The 27,613-nt window shown below is 52.1% G+C and overlaps 1 protein-coding gene and 2 gene segments (V, D, J or C); all 3 read left to right on the plus strand.

Annotated features, from left to right (window-relative positions):
* The first annotated feature begins 7,471 nt into the window (after positions 1 to 7,471).
* Positions 7,472 to 15,393, plus strand: LOC101435670 (immunoglobulin lambda constant 6-like). The segment is given in 2 exon segments: positions 7,472 to 7,544; positions 14,871 to 15,393. Coding segments are annotated over 2 exon segments (378 nt in total).
* Positions 15,394 to 17,902: 2,509 nt separating this feature from the next.
* On the plus strand, positions 17,903 to 21,425 carry LOC101439081 (immunoglobulin lambda constant 6-like). The segment is given in 3 exon segments: positions 17,903 to 17,956; positions 18,757 to 18,838; positions 20,904 to 21,425. Coding segments are annotated over 3 exon segments (456 nt in total).
* A 3,322-nt stretch (positions 21,426 to 24,747) lies between these two features.
* LOC101438649 (immunoglobulin lambda constant 6) lies at positions 24,748 to 27,361 on the plus strand. Its single transcript, XM_004467712.1, has 3 exons — positions 24,748 to 24,824; positions 25,515 to 25,618; positions 26,892 to 27,361. The coding sequence occupies exons 1-3, from the start codon at positions 24,748 to 24,750 to the stop codon at positions 27,209 to 27,211; spliced, it is 501 nt and encodes a 166-aa protein (XP_004467769.1). The 3' UTR covers positions 27,212 to 27,361.
* Positions 27,362 to 27,613: the final 252 nt, after the last annotated feature.

Genomic DNA, 27,613 nt, shown 5'->3' on the forward strand with positions numbered 1-27,613 from the left:
GTTTGTCATGTGTTTGTAAAATGGAGCCATGTTGGGTACTTTCTAAGTTCTCTACTTTATAATTTGACATTTTAGGTCCCTGCCACAATTCATTTGACATTCTAGGTCCCTGCCACAATTCATGTTTAGTAACACAATGAGCCTTAACAGATCTGATGGATTTGACTCCACTTTGTTTCAAGATTATACCTGGGCCTGTGCCCACAGTCTCTTTGGAGGAATGAAACTGGTATATGTGAATGGGACCAGCTAGGCCTACCCTGCCAGGCTCATCCCTTAATAAGACCTGTCATAGGAGAGATGAACCTGAGACCCCTGGAGTCACATTGGGTGTCTGGGAGCATCCTATGTCCACAGCCTTCCAGGAAAATTGGCCTCTACACTGGGCTACAGGTGGAACCCTGGGGCACCCTCTGTCCTTACCTATATCTATCAATAGATCATGGTGCTCTCAGTTGCATGGAGAAGAAGGCCCTGTTCCTTCCATAGAGCTTCCCTCTTCTGTTTGGAGCCCTGTTCCTTCCATAGAGTTCCCTCTTCTGTTTGGATAAACCTTCCAATAACGTGTTTGCTTTATAAGAAACAGTCATGGGGAAAACAAGATCTAATCACCAACTGCCTTTGGGATCCCTGCTATCCAGGGTTCCTTCTGCTGTGCCCATGAGCTCACCTATCCCATCCCTCCCGGGGTTAGCAAGGCAGGCATAGGTCTCTCACTCCTGAGCAGACCCAGCCTGAGCAGTGGCCAGTACTTCTTCCAGACAACTGCAGGGGGAAGATAGAGTGCTGGGAGGGAGCTGGCACAGGACATCCTAGGAAAGTCTCTTCTCCTCTTCCCCCAAGTCTGGGGCCAGTTTTCTGCTGAGTTTGCTCCTTTTCTATGTCTGGTCTCAGACTGCCATCAGGGTTGCCCAGGAGCAGGTTTCCTGGAGTCCTGGGCTCTTTCTCTGCTCACACCCTCCTATATATCGACAGCTCAAACTCATCCCTTTCTATCCCCACAGGCAAAGACTATATGAGATGACAGTCCTTCTTTGTCATCTAGTCCTTCCTTAGAGAATAGGCTAATCCCTTCCAGGGGTCCCCAGGTCCCTAAGACCCTTTCTGTTTGCTCCTTCTCTATTTGGGCTCCTTTGGAACAGCATTGACTGTGGGTCATTTGGGTCACCTGTCACATGGAGAAGAGGGAACAAGAGGCCATTGAGAGGGAGACCCACTGGGAGAATTTGGAGAGAAACAAAGGCTCCAGGTCAGGCTGAGGAAGCAATAGTCAGATGCTCTTCAGGGGTTCTGGGAGGACAGAGGACCAGGACCTGGGAATGTGTAGGGATGGGGAAGGGATTCCTGCTGGACCATTGGGGGCCTCCACGTGCTGAGCCAGCAGCCTCAACAGGACTCAGGAAAAACAGGCAGGAGGAAAAGACTCTAGCCCCAGGAACAAGGTGAGGTTAGGGAAGGGTGGACTGTTGGGGGAAAGGGCCCTCCTGGGTCCCTGCAGCGGGCACTTCTCAGACCCACAAGTCCCTTTGGAGAGAAATGCATGTCATCCAGCCTGAAACCTCCAGAACAGACAGCCAGGAAGGACACCAAAACTCACTCGGCATCATAGGAGAGACCCGGGACAGGCAGGCAGAGCTACCTGATGAGCAAAGTGCCTCATCTAAGAAAAGACCCTCAGGGGAGGCAGGTTGTGGAAAAGCACAGACCATGAGGGCAAAGAACCCAGTGCCTGCCAGAGCAGATGTATCAGCTGAGGATTGTCCCAGAGTAGAACCCCCAGGAGACTGAAGGAACTCAAACCATTTTCTCAGGGACAGACAGACCCTCCATACAGACACCCAAGAGATGTAACAAAGATTCATGGGCAGGTGGGTCTGCGGGATATTTCCAGGTGGAAGGCCAGGATTGAGGAGGTCACAGGAAAGATGATGGCAGGTGGGGACCCCAGCCCCCCCTGCCAAGCATCCTGGGAGCAGAGGGGCCCTGCCGGGACCTACATATGGACCTAGGAGCCCGGATATCCCCACTTACAGCCTGAGGTCAGGGGCTCCCAGATAGACCACCAGGGCTCTCACCTCCTGCCCCGCCCCCACCCTGCAGGTCAGCCCAAGGCCTCACCTCAGGTCAACGTCTTCCCACCGGAGTCCCCTGAGGAGCTGAAGACGAACAAGGACATACCGGTGTCTTGTGAGTGCCCTCTACCTGGGCAGCGTGGCCGTGAAGTGGAAGAAAGACGGTAGCGACATCACCCAGGGTGTCCAGACCACCAAGCCCTCCAAACAGACCGACAACAAGTACATGGCCAGCAGCTACCTGACCCTGACGCCTGCCAAGTGGAGGAACGCAGATCGGTACAGCTGCCAGGTCATGCACGAGGGGAGCACCTGCACAGTGTTCTTAGCTGCCTGACCTCAGGCCCCAGCCCCTGGGGGTGCCTGGAGCACAGGCCCCTGTGGAGGGAGAGGTCTTCCCTCATCCCAGACAGCCCTTCCCTAACTCTCACGTATCCCTTCCCCCACTCCGGATCGGCTCACACAGGCCAGGTCCCATACTCCCCCATACCCAATTCTTCTCAATAAAGGACTCACCATTTATCATCCAGCTTTGTCTAATGTGCATTGTATGTAGGCTCACATCTCTAAGGGACAGTTCACCATCAAGGGCAAGGGCATTCTGGAATCTTGATGACTGCCTCCCTGATCATCCAGCCTTCCCATGCCCTGGGAACGTGGGTGAGCTCTGCATCCTGGGAGAAGCATGATCCGTGCAGAACCTGATCCCATGGGGCTGCCCTGAGGGAGAGGTGCCTGTAGAGAGGGTGGGGAACCCTAAAGAGTGAACGGGGCGATGAAGAGGTCCTGGTGCAAACAGGGGCCTAGAGATGGGCCATGGGAGTAAAAGCACTGTGGAGCCGAGTCCATGGTCTAAGCACAAAATAAGGGTCATCACAAGATTCCAGGCAAGAGACAGAAGAGCATTTCCCAGGGGTTCTCAGTGGTTGTGCTGGCAGCAGGGAGCCTAGGAAGGTTGGGAAAATACATGTGATTTCTACAACATTCCTAATGTTCTTTAGTTGAGTAAAGGCACTGGCAAATCCTGCAGTAGATAAATGGCTTGATATTGTGTATCCCAGAGTTCCCAAATCATCTTCACCATTCTACCACCTTAGCAAGCCCAACATCCTTGTGAGGCACAAGTGTTCCATAGACAGTTATTTAGAAAATGTGAGGGGGAGGCTGAGGCTCCTGGGCAGTTGTCTTGGGGTCAGGTGGACATGTCAGGAACCTGGTGATCCTGGTGTGGGGCAAGGGCACTTAAGAGCATCAATACTAAAGTCAGGCTTAGGGACAGAGTTGGGGACACTTTGTTGGATGGAGTTACGAGAGGGTCGCACAAATTGAGGGCAGACAGAGGTTACATTGTGGGAAGTGGGAAAGAGCTACTTTCCGGGTAATAATGGACATCCAAAGTTTGTCCCTGGGAAGGTAGATCAGCGTTCAATTCAGGACTTGGTTCAGGGTCAGGTCAGAGGTGGTCAGGCTGGAATGAGTGTAGCCTGTGGGGCTGTGTCCAAGTTCAGGGTCCACTGTCTCAGCTCCCCAGACCCTCTTAGCCAATGGTGTGGATCTCACTTGTCCCCCATTCATCAGCTCTGACCCCTGCCCTCCCCACCCTGTGGTTGCTTACACACTGATACCACACACCTGGTCAGCTCCCAGGGTCCCTCATGGCAGGGACTGTCACTCGTGGAAATGTACCACACACCCCCTTGTCTATCAGTCTTCATCACCCAGGGCCTCACAGACTCCTGTCTTTGTCCTCATCCTATCAAGGACAAGACAGCCAAATTACCCAAAGAGGATGTCCTCTCAGAAATGTGGCTGCAGGCCCATGAGCACAGGGTCACAATGGAACAGAGCGAAAGAGGCCCTTGGTGCTTGATTCCAGACATCTAGCCTCAAATTACAGCCACTTATCGGGAAGGAAACTAAGGGGTCCTTGAATCCACCCACCCTCAGTTTAACCTGTTATGGATGGGAAAGCTGAGGCCGGGTGGGGGCTGATCACCAGCTATTCTGTGGCCCTGCTTGGGAGATGCACCCAGCCTGGGTGCTGCTTAGAGTAATCCGACTCTATTGTGTTTTAACTTTTCATTAGGGAGAACTAAGGACTCACATAGAAGATCAGAAAAAGAAAAATAGCCCCTATGTTCCAGTCACCCACCCCTCAAATTTATTGACAGCTTCTGTTGATCCATAACTCTTAACTTCTCTTTTGCACAATATATTGAAGCAAGTTCCAGACATCGTATGCTTTCATTAACACATATTCCATTGTGTGTCTTAAAAAGATGAAGACTCAAACAAGTTACTGCAACATCATGATCAAACCTTAAAATTAATAATAGGTTCTCACTTAAATGACTCTTAAATATTTGTCATAATAGTTTTATTTACTGGGTCATGTTTTGATATTGATGCTGTTGTTTATGTGTTGCATTTGATTTTGTTAAAAGAATGCTTCTATCAGTACAAGTTTCTTTCAGCTGCCTTTTACTCATCTAGGACTTATTGCAGAAAAGGATAATGTGTTGGTGCTTTCCTTTCAAATAGGGTTTGAAATTGAGATTTGTGAATATGTTCTTCTGTCGGTTTTAGTAAATATGATCAAGCAAATCTCTTAACTTTACTTTTGCAACTGAAGCTGAAAGAGTAGATCTTGTCCTGGGGCCAGATCTTGTCCTGGGGCCTCTCGCCATGTCAGATAGATGCACTTAGCTTCCCCCAGCTGTTTCTCTGTCAGGAACTTCTGTTCTTCTTGCAAAGAGTTCTTATATCAAGAATGTTAACCAGGTTCAGGCTAGACCATTTTATTTTGCCTTTATTTTCAGGCTACAAGATTTTACTTTTTTTTAAGAGAAATTTTGGATTTGCAGAACTATCATACTGAAAATGTGGGAATTCTATATACCACCCCATGCATTACCACTTTGTTTGGTTATATACATTAGTTTCAACAGAGGGAAGCACATTTTCTTTCTTGTGCTACTAACTACAGTCCTTGGATAAGTCAATGTTCACAGTTTCTGTTGTGCTGTTCTATGGACTTGGCCTTTTGACAAGATGCTTCCAGGATGGGTTGTACCCGTCCATCAGGGACATGGACATCGGCTATCAGTCTCTTGACATTGGATGTGTTTGAGGATCACTGGCCATCTCCACTGGAGGAGGACAGAAGGCAAATGGTGGCATTTCAGTTTTCCCTGTGCTTCGGGGTGACTTCCTAGAGGCAGTTCATTTGAGGACTCTTTGCTCACCCAAGGATGTTATGTGTTTGTAAAATGAAACCATGGTGGATCTTTCCTAGGTTCACTACTCTAAAATTTGACATCCTAGGTCCTGCTATCCTCTTGTGATGAACAATTCATGTTTAGGAACATGATGAACCCTCAGTGGATCTGACGGGTTTGACTCTACTTTGGTTAGAGAATATACTTGGACCTGTGCCCACAATCTCTGTGGAGTAATGAAGCTGATATGTGTGAATGGGACCAGTCAGGCCCACAAACTAGGCCCATCCCTAAACAAGACCCATCGTAGGGGAGATGGACCTGAGACCCTTGGAGTCACGTTAGGTGTCTGAGGAGTATCCTGTGTCCACAGCCTTCTGTAGCAAACAGCCACTACACTGGGGGCAGAGGTGGAGAACCCTGGGGCACCCTCTGTCCTCACCCATGTCTATCAGTAGATCAAGTGTCTGTCACTGCATGAAAGAGAAGCCCTGGTCCTTCCATGGAGTGTCACTCCTGTGTGTGCGTAACACCTTCCAATACTTGTTTGCATTCCTGGAAGAACTTCAATGGGAAAACAAGATCTAATCACCAACTGCATTTGGGATCTCCACTATCCAGGGATCCTTCTGCTGTGCCCATGGGCTCACCTGTCCCATCACTCCTGGGGTTAGCAGGACAGGCATGGGTTCCTCCCTGCTGAGTAGACCCAGCCTGGGCAGGGGCTTATACTTCCTCCATCACAGCTGCAGGGGAAGATAGAGGGCTTGGGGGAGGGGGCACAGGGGCATCACAGGGAGGGGTTTTTGTACGAGCCTGAATCACTGTGTTGGGTGTTCGGTGGAGGGACCCAGCTGACCGTCCTAGGTAAGTCTATTCTCCCCATCCTCCCCTCTTCCTCCTCATTGTTTTGGGACGTATTTCTCCTGTTTTTGCTTCTTTTCTGTGTTTGGCCTCAGCCATCAATCAAGGTTTCCCAGGAGCAGGTTTCCTGGGACCCTGCCCCTACCCCTCTCAGCTCACATTCCCCTGTGTCCCTCTAGCTCATCTTTAACCCTTTACCTCTGACCCAGTGGCCAGGACAATATGAGATGACAGTTCTTTTCTGTCATCCAGTCCTTCTCTAGGTGACACCTAGTCCTTCTCTAATGGCATCTAGTCCTTCTGAAGAGAATCAGCAACTCCTTCTTTCCTCCAGGGAGGGTACAGGGGGAGTCCTAAAAGGCATTCTACCCTCAATCTTGCCTGTTCAAGAGATGCTGGTTCTACCACATATGCACGAAGGAGAATCCCTGTTTCCTCCTGGAACTTCCCCTCACTGTGTGGCTTAACCCCTCCAACAGCTTGATTCCAATCCTAGGAGTAATTCAGTGGGAAAATGAGATTTAATGAGCAACTGTCTTTGAGAACCCCAATTTCCAGGGATCCTTCTGCTGTTCCCATGGACTCAGCTGTCCCATCAGGGTTAGCAGGGCAGGTGTGGGTGCCTCGCTGCTGAGCAGACCCAGCCTGGGCAGGGGCCAGTACTTCTTGCACCAGCTGCAGGGGGAAGATAGTGGGCCCAGGGAGGAGGGTGCATAGGGGCATGGCTGGGAGGGGTATTTGTACAAGCCTGTGTTACACTGTGTTGTGTTTGGCGGAGGGACCCATCTGACCGTCCTAGGAAGTCTTTTCTCCACATCCCCCCATCCTACTGCCCTATGCTTTAGGACTATTTTCTGCTGTTTTTCCTACTTTTCTGTAGTTGGTCTCAGGCTGCAGTCAGGATTTCCCAGGAGCAGGTGTCCACAGGCCCTGGCCTCTTCCCCTCTCTGCTTGCATTCCCCTCTGTACTTCCAGCTCACTTTGATCCTTCTGCTATAACCCCACAGGCAAGAAGTTTAAGAGATGACAGTCCTTCTCTATCATCCAGCCCTTCTCAGTCATCTAATCCTTCTCCAGAGAATGCTCTAGTCCTTCATTCTGCCAGGATTTCCTGCTCCATGAAACCCTCTCTGTTCCCTCCTTCCCTATTTGGGCTCCATAAAAACAGCGTTTTTTGTGGGACATTTGGGAATCACATCACGAGGAGAAGAGGGAACAAGAGGCCTTTGGGAGGATGAACCATGGTGAAGATTTGGAGAGAAACAAAAGATTGCAGGCCAGGTTGGGGAAAAATTGTCAGAGGCTCAGGGCATCTCAGGGAGGGGTTTGGGAATGAACCTGTGTCACAGGTGTTGGGTGTTCGGCAAAGGGACCCAGGTGACCGTCCTCGGTAAGTCTTTTACCCCATCCCTCGCCCCTCCTCCTACATTGTCGGACTGTTTTCTGCTGTTTTTCCTCCTTTTCTGTGTCTGGTCTCAGGCTGCACTCAGGGTTTCCCAGGAGCAGATTTCCAGGATCCTGGGCTCTTGGCCTCTCTCCCTGCATCCCCCTATGTACCTGCAGCTCCACCTCGGTGCTTCCCCTCAGACCGTATGGGCAGGGCCTGAACTGATGATAGTCCTTCTCTGTCATGCAGTCCTTCTCTGTGATGCAGTCCTTCCCTAGACAAGAGTCTAGTCCTTCACTCTGCCAGGCTTGCTGGATCCCTGAGAACCTCTCACTTCTCTCCTTCCTTATTTGGGCTCCTTTGAATTGGAGTTTTCTGTTGGTCGTTTGGGATTCCTTTCGTATAGAGATGGGAGAACAAGAGGCCTTAGGAAGGATGAAAGAAGAGGAAAATTTGGAGAGAGCAGGAAGGCTCCAGGCCAGGCTGAGGTAACAGTGGTCAGAGGCTCAGCAAGAGGTGTCCTGGGAAGTGGGGTAAAGACCTGGCCTGCAATGCTGCAGACAGGGGAAGGACTCCAGCCCATCCCCAGGCCCTTGAGGGCCTTCACAGCCTGAACTACCAGGCTCACCAGGACTCAGGGAAAACTGGCAGCAGGGAGAAAAGTCACTTGCCCCAGGGTCCAGGCCAGGGTCCTGAAAGGACAGGGTTTTGGGATAAGGGGACTCCAGGGTAAGTGCAGGGGACCAATCTCAGACCCAAGTTTCCCAACGGAGAAATGCAGGTCCTCCAGCAAGAAACCTCCAGAGGACAGGAAAACAGGCAGGGGGAACGCCAAAACCTGCTCTGCAGCATAGGAGACTCAGGGGAAGCAGGTTTAAGAAAAGCAAAGACCCCAAAAGCAAAGACCCCAATGCCTGCCTGACCAGATGTATCAGTTGAGGAATTTACCCAATAGACCCTGCAGTGGACTCAAAGGGCTCATAGCATCCTCTCAGGCACAGACTGACCCTCCAAACAGAGCCCCAGTGGTGACCACCAACAGCGTGGCAGGTGGTTTAGGGGCTAGGTCAGGTGGGAAGGCAGTGCTAGATGGCGCTAAGAAAACTGATGGCCAGTGTGCAGGATCAGGGTCCCCAGCCCCCCTGGACGCATCCTGGGAGCAGGGGGGACCCTACCTGTGATGTGGGCACGGGGTGGGAGCACAGATACCCCCACCTACAGCCTGAGGCCAGGGGCTCCCAGGATGGCCACCGATTCTCTCACCCCACCCTGTGCCCGCCCTGCAGGTCAGCCCAAGGCCTCACCCCAGGTCAGTGTGTTCCCGCCGTCCCCTGAGGAGCTGAAGAACAACAAGGCCACGCTGGTGTGTCTCATTAGTGAGTTCTACCCGGGCGCTGTGGACGTGAAGTGGAAGAGAGACGGTAGCGACATCACCCAGGGCGTCCAGACCACCAAGCCCTCCAAACAGACCAACAACAAGTACGCGGCCAGCAGCTACCTGACCCTGACGCCTCCTGAGTGGAGGAACGCAGATCAGTACAGCTGCCAGGTCACGCACGAGGGGAGCACCGTGGTTAAGAGTATGAGCCCTGCGCAGTGTTCTTAGCTGCCTGACCTCAGGCCCCAGCCCCTGGGTGAGCCTGGAGCACAGGCCCCTGGGGAGGGGTCTTCCCTCATCCCAGACGGCCCCGCCCCACCTCTCTACTGTGTCCCTCAGGCCCCCTCCCAGGATCGGCTCTTGTGGATGAGGTCCCTCCCTCTCCCCCATTTCCACTTCTTCTCAATAAAGGACACACCATTTATCATCCAACTCTGTCTAATGTACATTGCGCGTCTGCTCCTGTCTCTGGGGTGTGGGTCACCAGCAAGGGTCCAGGGCATTCTGGGAAAGGAATCCCGTCCCCCAGTGTGCGACCCTCCCCACACCTGGGGACCTGAGAGAGCTCTGTGTGCTGGTTAAACTGTGATCCACACAGGACCAGATGTCATGGGGCTGACCTGAGGGAGAGGAGCCCATAGAGATGATGGGGCACCCTGGAGAGAGAATGGGGGATCAGGAAGTCTCAGTGCCCAGCAGGGGCTAGAGACGGGCCAGGGGAGTGAGAGCCCAGTGGAGCCGAGGCCACAGTCAAAGGACAAAATCAGGGTCACCCCCAAGGTCCAGGCAAGGGACAAAGGAGCATTTCCCAGGGGTTGTCAGTGGTGGTGCAGGCTCCAAGGAGACTGGAAAGCTTTGTGAAGTCCAAAGGCTGTGTACTTCGTAGCACTGCTGGGTTGAGTAAAGTCACTGACGTGTCCTGCATTAGACAAATGGCTTCATATTGGGTCACCTAGTTTCCTGAACTAATTTAATCGTCCCTGGCACCTTAGAAATGCCAATATCCTTGGTAGGCATGGGTATTCCATGGACACTAATTTGGGAGGCTGAGGGCTCCAGGGTAGTTGCCCTGGGTTCACATGGACATGGGGTGAGGTCAAAGACAAGGAGATCCTAGTGGGGATAAGGATCCCTAAGGGTCTAAATACTAAAGTCAAGCTCAGGGATAGAGTTCGGGAGACTTTTATGAACAGAGATTATGGAGTTCCACTCACTGTTAGGGTAGACACAGGTTATATTATGGCAATTGGGAAAGAGCACCTTCCCAGCTGATAGCATCCAAAGTTTGTCCCTGGAAAGGTGGATCTGAGGTCACATCAGGACAAGGCCCTGGGTTCAGTTAGACATAATCAGGCTGGAGTAAGGGTAGCCTGTGGGCTGTGGGCCAGTTCCAGGTCCACTGTCTCAGCTCCCCAGGCCCACTTAGCCACATGTGTGGACCTCACCCCTCTACCATTCTTCAGCTATGATCCCTGCCCGATCCCCCCCACCCTGTGCTTGCTTGCACCCTGATATCACCCACTCAGTCAACTCCCAGGCTCCCGCCCTGCAGGGACTGTCACTACAGAGATGCACTCCCACCAACCCTGGATATGCAGTCCCCATCTCCCAGAGCCTCAAAGACCCCTGTGTGAGCCCTCATCCTGTCAGGGACATACAGTGGCTTTGCTCAAACAAGATGGCCTTGCAGGCCCACAGAACACAGTATCACAAGAGGACGGGAAGGAAGGTGCCCATGGGGCTTGATTACAGACATCCAGTGCCAAATCCCAGCATCTATTGGCAAGGAAGGTAGGGGTCCTGGTTGCCTTTCTGTGGGTATGACCTGTCAAGGAAAGGGAGTTGAGGCCAGGAGTGAGGTGGGGACCAGCCATTGTGTGGCCCTGCTTGGTAGATGCAGCCAGCTTGGGTGCTGCTTGGAATAATCCGGCTCTTCATGGGACTTTATGTTTTCAACACGGAGATGTATGAGCAGAGCTGTAATGAAACAGAAGAAGAAAAATAGCCCCTAGGTTTCACTCACCCACGCCTCAAAATTATTGAGAACTTCTGTTGATCGATGAGCATGGACCTCCCTTAGTCACAATATTTTGAACCAAGTTGCAAACATCATATGCTTTCATCAACACGTATTCCATTCTGTACCTCGTAAGATCAGGACTAAAATAAGTTACTGCAATATCATGATCAAACCTTGATTTCAAAACCAGATACTCATTCAGATGACTCTTACATGGCATAATACTTTTAATTACTTCATCATGTTCTGACTCCAATGCTGTTCTTGATGTGTTGTTGCCTTTCATTTTTTAAACGAGTATGTCTACCAATACAAATTCTTCTCAGCGGCTTTTGACTCACCTTGAGGTATTCCATATTTTTGTGCAAAGGATAATACGTTGGAGTTTTAATCAGTCGTATCAAGCAAATCTCTTGATTTTATCTTTGCAGCTAAGCTCTGCTTGTCCTGAGGCCTCTGCCAAGGTCAGTATGATGCACTTGGCTTCCCCCAGCTCGAACTGTTTCTCCGTCAGGAACTTCTGTTCTTCTTCAATGAGTTTATGTATCAAGACGCTTACCCAGGTTCAGGCTAGACTTTTTTCCCTTTATTTCCAGGCTCCAAGTATTTTCTCTTTTTATTCAAGAAGTTGTGGGTGTGCAGAATAATCATACTTAAATTGTGAAATTTCTATATATCACCCTGTGATTAAGAATTTGCTTTGATTTTATACATTTGTTTCAATAGAGGAATGCACATTTTCTTTCTTGTACTACTAATTATGCTCCATGGCTTAGCTTACTGTTGACACTTTCTGTTGTGGTGTTCCACGAATTTAATGTTTGACAAGATGCTTCCAGGATGGGTTGTCCCCATCCATCAGGGGCACCGACATTGGGTATCGCTCTCTTGACTTTGGATGTGTCAGAGGCTCAGTGGCCATCTCCATTCGAGGAGGACAGAAGAAAAATGGCGGCATTTCAGTTCTCCCTGCGCCTTGGGGTAAGGCTGTGAGGCTCCCTAGAGGCAGTTCCCTTGAGGACTCTTTGCCCACTTAAGTGTGTTTGTCACATGTTTTTAAAATCGAGCCTTGTTGGGTCATCCTAGGTTCACCATTCTAGGATTTGACATCCTAGGTCTGTGCCATCCTCTTGTGATGAACAATACATGTTAGGAATAGATGAACCCGCAGTGAATCTGACCGGTTTAATCCACTTTGGTTATAGATTGTACCTGGACTTGGCCCACAATCTCCCTCGAGATACGAAGCAGATATGGGTGAATGGGCCATGCCAGGACTGCCCCACCAGGCCCGTGCCTAAAAAAGAGCCGATGTAGGGGAGATGAACCTGAGACCCTTGCAGTCTGTTGGCTGTCTGGGAGCATCCTATGTCCACAGCCTTCCTGGGCAATGGCCTCATTACTGGGGGCACAGGTGGAACCCTGAGGCACCCTCTGTCCTTACCTATATCTGTCAAGAGATCGTGGTGCTGTCACCTGCCTGCAAGAGAAGCCCTGTTCCTTCCATTGAGCTTCCCTCTTCTGCTTGGAGAACACCTTCCAGTAACATGTTTGCATTCCTGGGAGACAGTCGAAGGAAAAACAAGATCTAATCACCAACTGGCTTTGGCATCCCCACTAGGCTACGATCCTTCTGCTGTGCTGAGGGGCTCACCTGTCTCAACACTGTCATGGTTATCAGGGCAGACTTGGCTGCCCCACTGATGTGTAGACCCCCCCAGAGCATGGGACCCTACTTCCTCCAAACAGCTGCAGGGGGAAGATAGAGGGCTGGGGGAGGAGGGGCATGCAGGGAAGGGTTTTTGTACAAGCCTGTGTCACAGTGTAATGTGTTCGGCGGAGGGACCCAGCTGACCGTCCTAGGTAAGTCTTTTCTCCCCTTCCCCCAGCCTCCTCCTCAAGGTGCTTTGGACAATTTTGTGCTGCTTTTGCTCCTTTTCTGTGTCAGTCTCTGCCTACAAGCAGGCTTTCCTAGGACCAAGTTTCCTGGGACCCTGTCCCTAGGCCTCTCTGCTCACATCCCCCTGTATCCCTCCAGCTCATCTTTACCCCCTCAACTCTGACCCAGGGGCCGGGACAATACGAGATGACAGCTCTTCTCTGTCATCCAGTCCTTCCCTAGATGATATCTAGTCCTTCTCTAATGACATCTAGTCCTTCCCTAGAGAATGTGCAAGTGCTTCCCTCCTCCAGGGAGGGTACAGGGGAATCCTCGGGGCCCTCTATCCTCAACCTTTTCTGTTCAAGAGATGTTGGTTCTGTCAAACAGGCACAGAGGAGAAGCCCTGTTCCTTCGATGGAACTTCCCCTCCCTGTGTGGCTTAACCCCTCCAATACCTTGATTCCAATCCTAGGAGAAAGTCAGAGGGAAAATAAGATCTAAACAGTAGTTGCCTTTGGCACCCCCACCTCCTGGGACCATTCTGCGGTGCCCATGGGCTCTCCTGTCCCTTCACTCCCAGGGTAGCAGGGCAGCGCTGGGTGCCTCTCTGCGACCCGACCTGGCCTGGACAGTGGCCAATAATTCCTCCAGACACTGTAAGGAGCATAAAGTTGCCTGGGGGACGGGGACACAGGGCATCTCAGGGAGGGGTTTTTGAATGAGCCTGTGTCACAGTGTTGGGTGTTCGGCGAAGGGACCCGGCTGACCGTCCTAGGTAAGTCCTTTACTCCATCCCTCGCCCCTGCTTCCACATTTTGGAACTGTTTTCTGCCGTTTTTCCTCCTTTTCTGTGTCTGGTCTCAGGCTGCACTCAGGGTTTCCCAGCAGCAGATTTCCAGGATCCTGGTCTCTTGCCCTCTCTCCCTGCATCCCCCTATGTACCTGCAGCTCCACCTCGGTGCTTCCCCTCAGACCGTATGGGCAGGGCCTGAACTGATGACAGTCCCTCTCTGTCATCCAGTCCTTCTCTGTGATGCAGTCCTTCCCTAGACAAGGGTCTAGTCCTTCACTCTGCCAGGCTTGCTGGATCCCTGAGAACCTCTCACTTCTCTCCTTCCCTATTTGGGCTCCTTTGAATCAGAGTTTTCTGTTGGACGTTTGGGATTCCTTTCGTATAGAGATGAGGGTACAAGAGGTCTTAGGAAGGGTGAAACAAGAGAAGAATTTGGAGAGAGTAGGAAGGCTCCAGGCGAGACTGAGGAAACAGTGGTCAAGGGATCACCAAGAGGTGTGCTGGGAGGTGGGGAGAGGACTTGTCCTGTGATGCTGCAGACAGGGAAAGGGCTCCCGCCCATCCCCAGGCCCTCAGGGGCCTCCACACGCTGAACCACCAGGCTCAGCAGGACTCAGGGAAAACTGGCAGCAGGGAGAAAAGTCTCTAGCCTCAGGGTCCTGAAAGGACAGGGTGTTGGGGTGAGGGGACTCCAGGGTAAGTGCAGGGGACAGTTCTCAGACCAAAGTTTCCCAACGGAGAAATGCAGGTCCTCCAGCAAGAAACCTCCAGAGGACAGGAAAATAGCCAGGGAGAATGCCAAAACCTACTCTGCAGCGTAGGAGACTGAGGGGAGGCAGGTTTAGGAAAAGCACAGACCCCAACAGCAAAGACCCCAGTGCCTGCCGGACCAGATGGATCAGGTGAGCAATTTACCCAATAGACCCTACAGTGGACTCAAAGGGCACATAGCGTCCTCTCGGGCACAGACTGACCCTCCAAACAGAGCCCCAGTGGTGACCACCAGCAGCGTGGGCAGGCGGCTTAAGGGCTGGGTCAGGTGGGAAGGCAGTGCTAGGCGGCGCTAAGAAAACTGATGGCAGGTGTGCAGGATCAGGGCCCCCAGGCCCCCTGGACGCATCCTGGAATCAGGGGGGACCCTGCCTGGGACGTGGACACGGGGTAGGAGCGCAGATATCCCCACCTAGAGCCTGACGTCAGGGGCTCCCAGGATGGCCGCCGGGATTCTCACCTCCCGCCCTGCGGCCGCCTTGCAGGTCAGCCCAAGGCCTCGCCCCAGGTCAGTGTGTTCCCACCGTCCCCTGAGGAGCTGAAGACCAACAAGGCCACGCTGGTGTGTCTCGTGACTGAGTTCTACCCGGGCGCTGTGGACGTGAAGTGGAAGAGAGACGGTAGCGACATCACCCAGGGCGTCCAGACCACCAAGCCCTCCAAACAGACCAACAACAAGTACGCGGCCAGCAGCTACCTGACCCTGACGCCTCCTGAGTGGAGGAACGCAGATCAGTACAGCTGCCAGGTCACGCACGAGGGGAGCACCGTGGAGAAGAGCATGAGCCCTGCGCAGTGTTCTTAGCTGCCCGACCTCAGGCCCCAGCCCCTGAGGGAGCCGGGAGCACAGGCCCCTGGGGAGGGGTCTTCCCTCAAACCAGAACGCCCCACCCCACCCCTCTACAGTGTCCCTCCGGCCCCCTCCGGGATCGGATCCCATGGATGAGGTCCCTCCCTCTCCCCCATTTCCACTTCTCCTCAATAAAGGACATACCATTTATCATCCAACTCTGTCTAATGTACATTCCATGTTTGCTCCTGTCTCTGGGAGGAGGGGGGTCACCAGAAAGGGTCCAGGGCATTCTGGGAAAGAGATCCCATCCCCCAGTGTGTGACCCTCCCCACACCCAGTAAGCTGAGAGAGCTCTGTGTGCTGGTGGAACTGTGATCCACGCAGGACCGGATGTCATGGGGCTGCCCTGTGTGACAGGAGCCCATAGAGATTATGGGACACCCTGGAGAGAGAATGGGGGGATCAGGAAGTCCCAGTGCCCAGCAGGGGCTAGAGACGTGACAGGGGAGTGAGAGCCCAGTGGAGCCGAGGCCACAGTCGAAGTACAAAATCAGGGTCACCCCCAAGGTCCAGGCAAGGGACAAAGGAGCATTTCCCAGGGGTTGTCAGTGGTGGTGCAGCCTCCAAGGAGACTGGAAAGCTTTGTGAAGTCCAAAGGCTGTGTACTTCGTAGCATTGCTGTGTTGAGTAAAGTCACTGACATGTCCTGCATTAGATAAATGGCTTCATATTGGGTCACCTCGTTTCCTGAAATCATTTAATCCTTCCTGGCACCTTAGAAATGCCAACATCCTTGGTAGGCATGGGTATTCCATGGACACTAATTTGGGAGGCTGAGGGCTCCAGGGTAGTTGCCCTGGGTTCACATGGACATGGGGTGAGGTCAAGGACAAGATCCTAGTGGGGATAAGGATCCCTAAGGGTCTCAATACTAAAGTCAAACTCAAGGATAGATTTCGGGAGGCCGTTATGAACAGAGTTTGGAGAGTCTGACGCACTGTCACTGTAGACACAGGTTATATTATGGCAATTGGGAAAGAGCACCTTCCCAAGTGATGGCATCCAAAGCTTGTCCCTGGAAAGGTGGATCTGAGGTCCACTCTGGGCAAGGCTCTGGGTTCAGTCAGAGTTAATCAGGCTGGAGTAGGGTAGCCTATGGGCTGTGGGCCAGTTCCAGGTCTACTCTCTCAGCTCCCCATGCCCGCTTAGCCAAATGTGTGGACCTCACCCCTCCACCATTCATCAGTTCTGACCACTGCCCCATCCCCTCCCCGACCCTGTGCTTGTTTGCACCCTGATATCACCCACTCAATCAACTCCCAGGGTCCCGCCCTGTAGGGACTGTCACTACAGAGATGCACTCCCACCAACCCTGTATATGCAGTCCTCATCACCCAGAGTCTCAAAGACCCCTGTGTGAGCCCCCATCCTGTCAGGGACATACCATGGCTTTGCTCAAACAGGATGGCCTCCCAGAAGTGGGACTGCAGGCCCACAGAACACAGTATCACAAGAGGATGGAAAGAAAGGTGCCCATGGGGCTTTATTACAGCCATCCAGTGCCAAATCCCAGCATCTACTGGCAAGGAAGTTAGGGGTCCTTCTTCCCCAGCCGTCGGTATGACCTGTCAAGAATGGGAAAGCTGAGGCGGGGAATGGGGTGGAACCCAGCAATTGTGTGGCTCTGCTTGGTAGATGCATGCAGCTTGGGTGCTGCTTGGAATAATCCAGCTCTTCAAGGGATTTTGTTTTCATTAGGGTGATGTATGAGCACAGATGAAAGGAAAGAGCAGACAAAAAATAGCCCCTAGGTTTCAGTCACCCACGCCTCAAAATTACTGAGAACTTCTTTTGATCGATGATCATGGACCTCACTTAGTCACAACATTTTGAACCAAGTTGCAAACATCATATGCTTTCATCAACACGTATTCCATTTTGTACCTCATAAGATCAGGACTAAAAAGTTACTGCAATATCATGATCAACTTTTGACATCAAAATCAGAGTCTCATTCAGATGACTCTTACATGGCATAATACTTTTAATTACTGCATCATGTTCTGACTCCAATGCTGTTCTTGATGTGTTGTTGCCTTTCATTTTGTTAAAAGAATTTGTCTACTAATACAAGTTCTTCTTAGCTGCTTTTGACTCACCTTGAATTATTCCATATTTTTTTGCAAAGGATAATACGTTGGAGTTTTAATCAGTCAGTATCAAGCAAATCCCTTGATTTTATCTTTGCAGCTAAGCGCTGCTTACCCTGAGTCCTCTGCCAAGGTCAGAGTGATGCAGTGCTTACCCCAGCTTGAACTGTTTCTCCCTCAGGAACTTCTGTTCTTCATCAATGAGTTTGTTTATTAAGAAGTTTACCCAGGTTCAGGTGAGACTTTTTTTCCTTTCTTTCCAGGCTCCAAATTATTTATCTTTCTATTTGAGAACTTGTGGGTTTGCAGAACAATCATACTTAAATTGTGGGATTTCTATATACCAACCTCATTGATTTTATACATTTCTTAAAATAGAGGAAAGCACATTTTGTTTTTGTACCATTATCTTTAGAATATTGCTTAGCTTAATGTTCACACTTTCTGTTTGATGTTCCACGGATCTGATGTTTGACAAGATGCTTCCAGATGGTTTGTCCCCATCCATCTGGGTTCGACATTGGGTATCACTCTCTTGACATCGTATGTGTCAGAGGCTCAGTGACCATCTCCAATGGGGGAGGAGAAAAGGCAAATGGCACCATTTCAGTTCTTCCTGGGCTTTGGGGTGAGGCTGTCAGGCTCCCTAGAAGCAGTTCCATTCAGGGTTCTTTGCTCACCCAAGGGTGTTTGTCATGTGTTTTTAAAATGGAGTCTTGTTGGGTCTTCCTAGGTCCACTATTCTATCATTTGACACCCTAGGTCCCTGCCATCCTCTTGTGATGAACAATTCATGTTTAGGAATAGATGGACCCTCAATGGATCTTAGGCGTTTCACTCCACTTCGGATACAGATTGTAGATTGACCTGTGCCCACAATCTGCCTAGAACAACAAAGCTGATACGTGTGACTGTGACTGGCCAGGACTGCCGTGCTGGGCCTATCCATAAATAAGAACCGACATAGGGAAGATGAACCTGAGACCCTTGGAGTCCTGTTTGGTGTTTGGGAGCATCCTATGTCCACAGCCTCATCATTGGGGGCACAGGTGGATCCCTGAGGCACCCTCTGTCCTTACCTATATCTATCACGAGATCGTGGTGCCACCTGCCTGGAGGAGAAGCCTTATTCCTTCCGTCGAGCTTCCCTCTTCTCTTTGGAGAACACCCTCCAGTAACATGTCTGCTTTCCTGGGCAACAGTCAAGGGGAAAACAAGATCTAATCACCATCTGCCTTTGGCATCCCCACTAGCCTACGATCCTTCTGCTGTGCCGAGGGGCTAGCCTGTCTCATCACTGTGGTGGTTAGTAGGACATGCTTGCCTGTCTCACTGCTGACCAGACCCTGCCGGGGCAGGGTCCCGTACTTCCTCCAAACAGCTGCAGGGAGAAGATAAAGGACTGGGGTGGGGGGGGGGGTGTCACAGGCACATGGCAGGGAGGGGTTTTTGTACGAGCCTCTGTCAAAGTGTTATGTGTTCGGCGGAGGGACCCAGGTGACCGTCCTCGGTAAGTCTCTTCTCCCCACCCTCCCTCCTCCTCCTCAAGGTCTTGGGACAATTTTTTGCTGTTTTTGCTCCTTTTCTGTGTCTGGTCTCTGCCTACAAGCAGGGTTTCCCAGGACCACCCACGTTTCTTGGATCCTGCCCTACCCATCTCCCCCTCTTCTCCTATCCCTTTGTGTCCCTCCAGCTCATCTTTACCCCCTCACCTCTGACCCAGGGACCGGGACAATAGAGATGACAGTTCTTCCCTAGATGACATCTAGTCCTTCTCTAATGACATCTAGTCCTTCCCTAGAGAATGTGCAAGTGCTTCACTCCTCCAGGGAGGGTACAGGGGAAACCTCGGGGCCCTCTCTCCTCCATCTTTTATGTTCAAGAGATGTTGGATCTGTCAAACAGGCACAGAGGAGAAGCCCTGTTCCTTCTAAGGAACTTCCCCTCCCTGTGTGGCTTAACCCCTCCAATATCTTGATTCCAATCCCAGGAGGAAGTCAGAGGGAAAATAAGATCTAAATGGCAACATTCTTTGGGAGTCCCACCCCCTGGGACCTTGCTGCTTTGCCCATGGTCTCTCCTGTCCCGTCACTCCCAGGGTAGCAGGGCACCGCTGGGTGCCTCTCTGCAACCCGACCTGGCCTGGGCAGAGGCCAAAACTTCCTCCAGACACTGTGAGGAGCATATAGTGGCCTGGGGGATGGGGGCGCAGGGCATCTCAGGGAGGGGTGTTTGAATGAGCCTATGTCACAGTGTTAGGTGTTTGGTGCAGGGACCCAGGTGACCGTCCTCAGTAAGTCTTTTACCCCATCCCTCGCCCCTCCTCCTACATTGTCGGACTGTTTTCTGCTGTTTTTCCTCCTTTTCTGTTTCTGGTTTCAGGCTGCACTCAGGGTTTCCCAGCAGCAGATTTCCAGGATCCTGGGCTCTTGCCCTCTTTCCCTGCATCCCCATATGTACCTGCAGCTCCAACCCGGTACTTCCCCTCGGACCCTATGGGAGGGCTTGAACTGATGACAGTCCTCTGTCATGCAGTCCTTCTCTGTGATGCAGTCCTTCCCTAGACAAGGGTCTAGTCCTTCACTCTGCCAGGCTTGCTGGATCCCTGAAAACCTCTCACTTCTCTCCTTCCCTATTTGGGCTCCTTTGAATCGGAATTTTCTGTGGGTCGTTTGGGATTCCTCTTGTATAGAAATGAGGGAACAAGAGGTCTTAAGAAGGGTGAAACGAGGAGAATATGGAGAGAGCAGGAAGGCTCCATATCAGGCTGAGGAAACAGTGGTCAGAAGTTGAGCAAGAGGTGTCCTGGGAGGTGGAGAGAGGACCTGGCCTGCCATGCTGCAGACAGGGGAAGGGCTCCCGCCCCATCCCCAGGCCCTCGGGCGCCTCCACAGGCTGAACCACCAGGCTCAGCAGGGCTCAAGGAAAACTGGCAGCAGGGAGAAAAGTCTCTGGCCCCAGGGTCCAGGCCAGAGTCCTGAAAGGACAGGGTGTTGGGGTAAGGGGTCTCCAGGGCAGGGGGCAGGGGACAATTCTCAGACCCAAGTTTCCCAATGGAGAAATGCAGGTCCTCCAGCAAGAAACCTCCAGAGGACAGGAAAACAGCCAGGGAGAATGCCAAAACCTACTCTGTAGCATAGGAGACTCAGGGGAGGCAGGTTTAAGAAAAGCACAGACCCCAAGAGCAAAGACCCCAGTGCCTGCCTGACCAGATGAATCAGGTGAGGAATTTACCCGATAGACCCTACTGTGGACTCTAAAGGGCTCATCGGATTCTCTCAGAACAGACTGACCCTCCAAACAGAGCCCCAGTGGTGACCACCAACAGCGTGGCAGGTGGTTTAGGGGCTGGGTCAGGTGGGAAGGCAGTGCTAGATGGTGCTTAGAAAACTTGAAGGCCAGTGTGCAGGATCAGGGTCCCCAGCCCCCGTGGACGCATCGTGGGAGCAGGGGGGACCCTGCCTGGGATGTGGTCACGGGGTGGGAGCGCAGATACCCCCACCTACAGCCTGAGGTCAGGGGCTCCCAGGATGGCTGCAGAGACTCTCACCTCCCGCCCCGCCCCCTCCCTGCAGGTCAGCCCAAGGCCTCGCCCCAGGTCAGTGTGTTCCCGCCGTCCCCTGAGGAGCTGAAGACCAACAAGGCCACGCTGGTGTGTCTCGTGACTGAGTTCTACCCGGGCGCTGTGGACGTGAAGTGGAAGAGAGACGGTAGCGACATCACCCAGGGCGTCCAGACCACCAAGCCCTCTAAACAGACCAACAACAAGTACGCGGCCAGCAGCTACCTGACCCTGACGCCTCCTGAGTGGAGGAACGCAGATCAGTACAGCTGCCAGGTCACGCACGAGGGGAGCACCGTGGTTAAGAGTATGAGCCCTGCGCAGTGTTCTTAGCTGCCTGACCTCAGGCCCCAGCCCCTGGGGGAGCCTGGAGCACAGGCCCCTGGGGAGGGGTCTTCCCTCAAACCAGACGGCCCGCCCCACCTCTCTGCTGTTTCCTCACGCTCGCTCCCAGGATCGGCTCCCATGGTTGAGGTCCCTCCCTCACCCCCATTTCCACTTCTCCTCAATAAAGGACACACCGTTTATCATCCAACACTGTCTAATGTGCATTGCGCGTCTGCTCCCGTCTCTGGGGGGTGGGTCACCAGCAAGGTTCCAGGGCATTCTGGGAAAGAGATCCCATCCCCCAGTGTGTGACCCTCCCCACACCCGGGAACCTGAGAGCGCTCTGTGTGCCGGTGGAACTGTGATCCACACAGGACCAGATGTCATGGGGCTGCCCTGTGTGAGAGGAGCCCATAGAGATGATGGTGCACCCCAGAGAGAGAATGGGGGGATCAGGAAGTCCCAGTGCCCAGCAGGGGCTAGAGATGGGACAGGGGAGTAAGAGCCCAGGGAGCCGAGGCCATAGTCGAAGTACAAAATCAGGGTCCCCCCAAGGTCCAGGTAAGGGACAAAGGAGCATTTCCCAGGGGTTGTCAGTGGTGGTGCAGCCTCCCAGGAGCCTGGAAAGCTTTGTGAAGTCCAAACGCTGTGTACTTCGTAGCATTGCTGGGTTGAGTAAAGTCACTGACATGTCCTGCATTAGATAAATGTCTTCATATTGGGTCACCTAATTTCCTGAAATCATTTCATCGTTCCTGGCATCTTAGAAATGCCTACATCCTTGGTAGGCATGGGTATTCCCTGGACACTAATTTGGGAGGCTGAGGGCTCCAGGGTAGTTGCCCTGGGTTCACATGGACATGGGGCGAGGTCAAGGACAAGGAGATCCTAGTGGGGATAAGGATCCCTAAGGGTCTCAATACTAAAGTCAAACTCAAGGATAGAGTTCGGGAGGCCGTTATGAACAGAGATTGGAGTCTGATGCACTGTCAGGGTAGACACAGGTTATATTATGGCAATTGGGAAAGAGCACCTTCCCAAGTGATGGCACCCAAAGCTTGTCCCTGGAAAGGTGGATCTGAGGGTAGCCTGTGGGCTGTGGGCCAGTGGGTCCACTGTCTCAGCTCCCCAGGCCCGCTTAGCCAAATGTGTGGACCTCACCCCTCCATCATTCATCAGCTGTGACCCCCTGCCCCATCCCCCCCCACCCTGTGCTTGTTTGCACCCTGATATCATTCACTCAATCAACTCCCAGGGTCCCGCCCTGCAGGGACTGTCACTGCAGAGATGCACTCCCACCAACCCTGTATATGTAGTCCTCATCACCCAGAGTCTCAAAGACCCCTGTGTGAGCCCTCATCCTGTCAGGGACATACAGTGGCTTTGCTCAAACAGGGTGACCTCCAAGAAGTGGGACTGCAGGCCCACAGAACACAGTATCACAAGAGGATGGAAAGAAAGGTGCCCATGGGGCTTTATTACAGCCATCCAGTGCCAAATCCCAGCATCTATTGGCAAGGAGTTAGGGTCCTTCTTCCCCAGCCGTCGGTATGACCTGTCAAGAATGGGAAAGCTGAGGCGGGGAATGGGGTGGAACCCAGCAATTGTGTGGCTCTGCTTGGTAGATGCATGCAGCTTGGGTGCTGCTTGGAATAATCCAGCTCTTCAAGGGATTTTGTTTTCACTAGGGTGATGTATGAGCACAACTGAAATGAAACAGCAAAAGAAAAGTAGCCCCTAGGTTTCAGTCACCCACGCCTCAAAATTATTGAGAACTTCAGTTGATCGATGAGCATGGACCTCACTTAGTCACAACATTTTGAACCAAGTTGCAAACATCATATGCTTTCATCAACACGTATTCAATTCTGTACCTCATAACATCAGAAGTAAAAGAAGTTACTGTAATATCATGATCAATCCTTGATAACAAAATCATATTCTCATTCAGATAACTCTAACATGGCATAATACTTTTAATTACTTCATCATGATCTTATTCCGATACTGTTCTTGATGTGTTGCCTTTCGCTTTGTTAAATGAATGTGTCTATCAATACAAGTTCTTCTCAGCTGCTTTTGACTCACCTTGAGGTATTACATATTTTTTTCCAAAGGATAATACGTTGGAATTTTAATCAGTCCGTATCAACCAAATCTCTTGATTTTCTCTTTGCAGCTAAGCGCTGCTTGTCCTGAGGCCTCTGCCAAGGTCAGAGTGATGCAGTGCTTACCCCAGCTTGAACTGTTTCTCCGTCAGGAACTTCTGTTCTTCATCAATGAGTTTGTAATCAAGAATTTTACCCAGGTTCAGGTGAGACTATTTTTCCTTTATTTCCAGGCTCCAAGTTCTTTCTCTTTCTATTTCAGAACTTGTGGGTTTGCAGAACAATATTACTTAAATTGTGGGATTTCTACATACCACCCTCTCAATAAGAATTTGCTTTGATTTTCTACATTTCTTACAATAGAGGAAAGCACATTTTTTTCTTGTACTATCATCTTTAGTCCATGGCTTAGCTTAATGTTCACACTTTCTGTTTGGTGTTCCACGGATTTGATGATTGACAAGATGCTTCCAGAATGGGTTGTCCCCATCCATCAGGTTTTGACATTGGGTATCGCTCTCTTGACATCATATGTGTCAGAGGCTCAGTGGCCATCTCCATTGGCAGAGGACAGAAGGCAAATGGCATCATTTCCGTTCTCCCTGGGCTTTGGGGTGAGGCTGTCAGGCTCCCTAGAAGCAGTTCCATTCAGGGCTCTTTGCTCACCCAAGGGTGTTTGTCATGTGTTTTTAAAATGGAACCTTGTTCGGTCATCCTAGGTCCACTATTCTAGCATTTGACATCCTAGGTCCCTGCCATTCTCTTGTGGTGAACAATTCATGTTTAGGAACAGATGGACCCTCAATGGATCTTACGAGTTTCACTCCGCTTTGGTTACAGATTGTAGATTGGTCTGTGCCCACAATCTGCCTAGAAAAACAAAGCTGATACGTGTGAATGGGACTGGCCGGAACTGCCCTGCCGGGCCTATCCCTATATAAGAAACGATGTAGGGAAGATGAACCTGAGACCCTTGGGGTCCTGTTGGCTGTCTGGGAGCATCCTATGTCCACAGCCTTCCTGGGCCATGGCCTCATCACTTGGGGGCACAGGTGGAGCCCTGGGGCACCCTCTGTCCTTCCCTATATCTCTCAAGAGTTCGTGGTGCTGTCACCTGCCTGCAAGAGAAGCCCTATTCCTTCTATTGAGCTTCCCTCTTCTCTTTGGAGAACACCCTCCAGGAACATGTTTGCATTCCTGGGAGACAGTCAAAGGGAAAACAAGATCTAATCACCTACTGCGTTTGGCATCCCTACTAGCCTACAATCCTTCTCCTGTGCCGAGGGGCTCACCTGTCTCAACACTGTCATGGTTAGCAGGGCACTCTCTGCTGCCCCACTGATGAGTGGACCCATCCTGAGCAGGGAACTCTACTTCCTCCAAACAGCTGCAGGGGGAAGATAAGGGCTGGGGGGGGGTAGCATGCAGGGAGGGGTTTTTGTACAAGCCTGTGTCACAGTGTATTGTGTTTGGCGCAGGGACCCGGCTGACCGTCCTAGGTAAGTCTCTTCTCCCCTTCCCCCATCCTGCTCCGCAAGGTGTTTTGGACAATTTTGTGCTGCTTTTGCTCCTTTTCTGTGTCTGGTCTCCGCCTATAAGCAGGCTTTCCTAGGACCAGGTTTCCTGGGACCCTGTCCCTAGGCCTCTCTGCTCACATCACCCTGTGTCCCTCCAGCTCATCTTTACCCCCTCAAGTCTGACCCAGGGGCCAGGACAATATGAGAGACAGTTTTTCTCCGTCATCCAGTCCTTCCCTAGATGACATCTAGTCGTTCTCTAATGACATCTAGTCCTTCCCTAAAGAATGTGCAAGTGCTTCCCTCCTCCAGGGAGGGTACAGGGGAATCCTCAGGGCCCTCTATCCTCAACCTTTTCTGTTCAAGAGATGTTGGATCTGTCAAACAGGCACAGAGGAGAAGCCCTGTTCCTTCGATGGAACTTCCCCTCCCTGTGTGGCTTAACCTCTCCAATATCTTGATTCCAATCCTAGGAGAAAGTCAGAGGGAAAATAAGATCTAAACAGTAGTTGCCTTTGGCACCCCCACCTCCTGGGACCATTCTGCGGTGCCCATGCGCTCTCCTGTCCCGTCACTCCCAGGGTCGCAGGGCAGCGCTGGGTGCCTCTCTGCAACCCGACCTGGCCTGGACAGTGGCCAATAATTCCTCCAGACACTGTAAGGAGCATAAAGTTGCCTGGGGGACGGGGACACAGGGCATCTCAGGGAGGGGTTTTTGAATGAGCCTGTGTCACAGTGTTGGGTGTTCGGCGAAGGGACCCGGCTGACCGTCCTAGGTAAGTCCTTTACTCCATCCCTCGCCCCTGCTTCCACATTTTGGAACTGTTTTCTGCCGTTTTTCCTCCTTTTCTGTGTCTGGTCTCAGGCTGCACTCAGGGTTTCCCAGCAGCAGATTTCCAGGATCCTGGTCTCTTGCCCTCTATCCCTGCATCCCCCTATGTACCTGCAGCCCCACCTCGGTGCTTCCCCTCAGACCGTATGGGCAGGGCCTGAACTGATGACAGTCCCTCTCTGTCATCCAGTCCTTCTCTGTGATGCAGTCCTTCCCTAGACAAGGGTCTAGTCCTTCACTCTGCCAGGCTTGCTGGATCCCTGAGAACCTCTCACTTCTCTCCTTCCCTATTTGGGCTCCTTTGAATCAGAGTTTTCTGTTGGACGTTTGGGATTCCTTTCGTATAGAGATGAGGGTACAAGAGGTCTTAGGAAGGGTGAAACAAGAGAAGAATTTGGAGAGAGCAGGAAGGCTCCAGGCCAGGCTGAGGAAACAGTGGTCAGATGTTCAGCAAGAGCTGTCCTGGGAGGTGGAGAGAGGACCTGGCCTGCGATGCTGCAGACAGGGGAAGGGCTCCCTCCCATCCCCAGGCCCTCTGGGGCCTCCACTGGCTCAGCCAGAAGGCTCAGCAGGATTCAGAGAACACTGGCAGCAGGGAGAAATGTCTCTTGGCCCAGGGTCCTGAAAAGACAGGATGTTGGGGTGAGGGGACTCCAGGGTAAGTGCAGGGGACAGTTCTCAGACCAAAGTTTCCCAACGGAGAAATGCAGGTCCTCCAGCAAGAAACCTCCAGAGGATAGGAAAACAGCCAGGGAGAATGCCAAAACCACTCTGCAGCGTAGGAGACTCAGGGGAGGCAGGTTTAGGAAAAGCACAGACCCCAAGAGCAAAGACCCCAGGGCCTGCCTGACCAGATGGATCAGGTGAGTAATTTACCCAATAGACCCTACAGTGGACTCAAAGGGCTCATAGCGTCCTCTCGGACACAGACTGACCCTCCAAACAGAGCCCCAGTGGTGACCACCAGCAGCGTGGGCAGGTGGTTTAGGGGCTGGGTCAGGTGGGAAGGCAGTGCTACACGGCGCTAAGAAAACTGATGGCCAGTGTGCAGGATCAGGGTCTCCAGCCCCCCTGGACGCATCGTGGGAGCAGGGGGGACCCTGCCTGGGATGTGGTCACGGGGTGGGAGCGCAGATACCCCCACCTACAGCCTGAGGTCAGGGGCTCCCAGGATGGCTGCAGAGACTCTCACCTCCTGCCCCGCCCCCGCCCTGCAGGTCAGCCCAAGGCCTCGCCCCAGGTCAGTGTGTTCCCGCCGTCCCCTGAGGAGCTGAAGACCAACAAGGCCACGCTGGTGTGTCTCGTGACTGAGTTCTACCCGGGCGCTGTGGACGTGAAGTGGAAGAGAGACGGTAGCGACATCACCCAGGGCGTCCAGACCACCAAGCCCTCCAAACAGACCAACAACAAGTACGCGGCCAGCAGCTACCTGACCCTGACGCCTCCTGAGTGGAGGAACGCAGATCAGTACAGCTGCCAGGTCACGCACGAGGGGAGCACCGTGGTTAAGAGTATGAGCCCTGCGCAGTGTTCTTAGCTGCCTGACCTCAGGCCCCAGCCCCTTGGGGTGCCTGGACCACAGGTCCCTTTTGCGGGGAAGGTCTGCCATTCCTCTACCCATACATTCCCATTCTTTATGCATAAAACTAATTGACTCTCAATAAAATATCCTCATTTTCAATCACAACCTCTTCTCAGGTATTTTTTTTTTTCATGTACTTTATAGCCCAAGTCAACTACAGTCTCAGCACCCCTTCTGTCACTTAGCAGCCCCCCAGGTGATGGAGGGTTGACATGTCCTTTCGGGATTCTTTCTTTATCTTCCTTGAGATTCTGGGAGTTGAATCCAGGACAGGGGCTGTGGCCATAGCGGGAACCCCTGCCTGAGCCCATCCACTGGACTGGCCCCCTCAACTCTTGGAACCACCTGCCTCCAAAT

This window comes from Dasypus novemcinctus, chromosome 19 (assembly GCF_030445035.2).
Source record: "Dasypus novemcinctus isolate mDasNov1 chromosome 19, mDasNov1.1.hap2, whole genome shotgun sequence".
Lineage (NCBI taxonomy): Eukaryota > Metazoa > Chordata > Mammalia > Cingulata > Dasypodidae > Dasypus > Dasypus novemcinctus.

Excerpts from the sequence above, each read along its gene's own strand:
- LOC101438649 (XM_004467712.1), top strand. The coding sequence starts at position 24,748 with ATGCAGGGAGGGGTTTTTGTACAAGCCTGTGTCACAGTGTATTGTGTT. Across the intron at positions 24,825-25,514 it reads GACCCGGCTGACCGTCCTAG|TTGCCTGGGGGACGGGGACA; the intron begins GTAAGTCTCTTC and ends AGGAGCATAAAG. Across the intron at positions 25,619-26,891 it reads GACCCGGCTGACCGTCCTAG|GTCAGCCCAAGGCCTCGCCC; the intron begins GTAAGTCCTTTA and ends CCCGCCCTGCAG.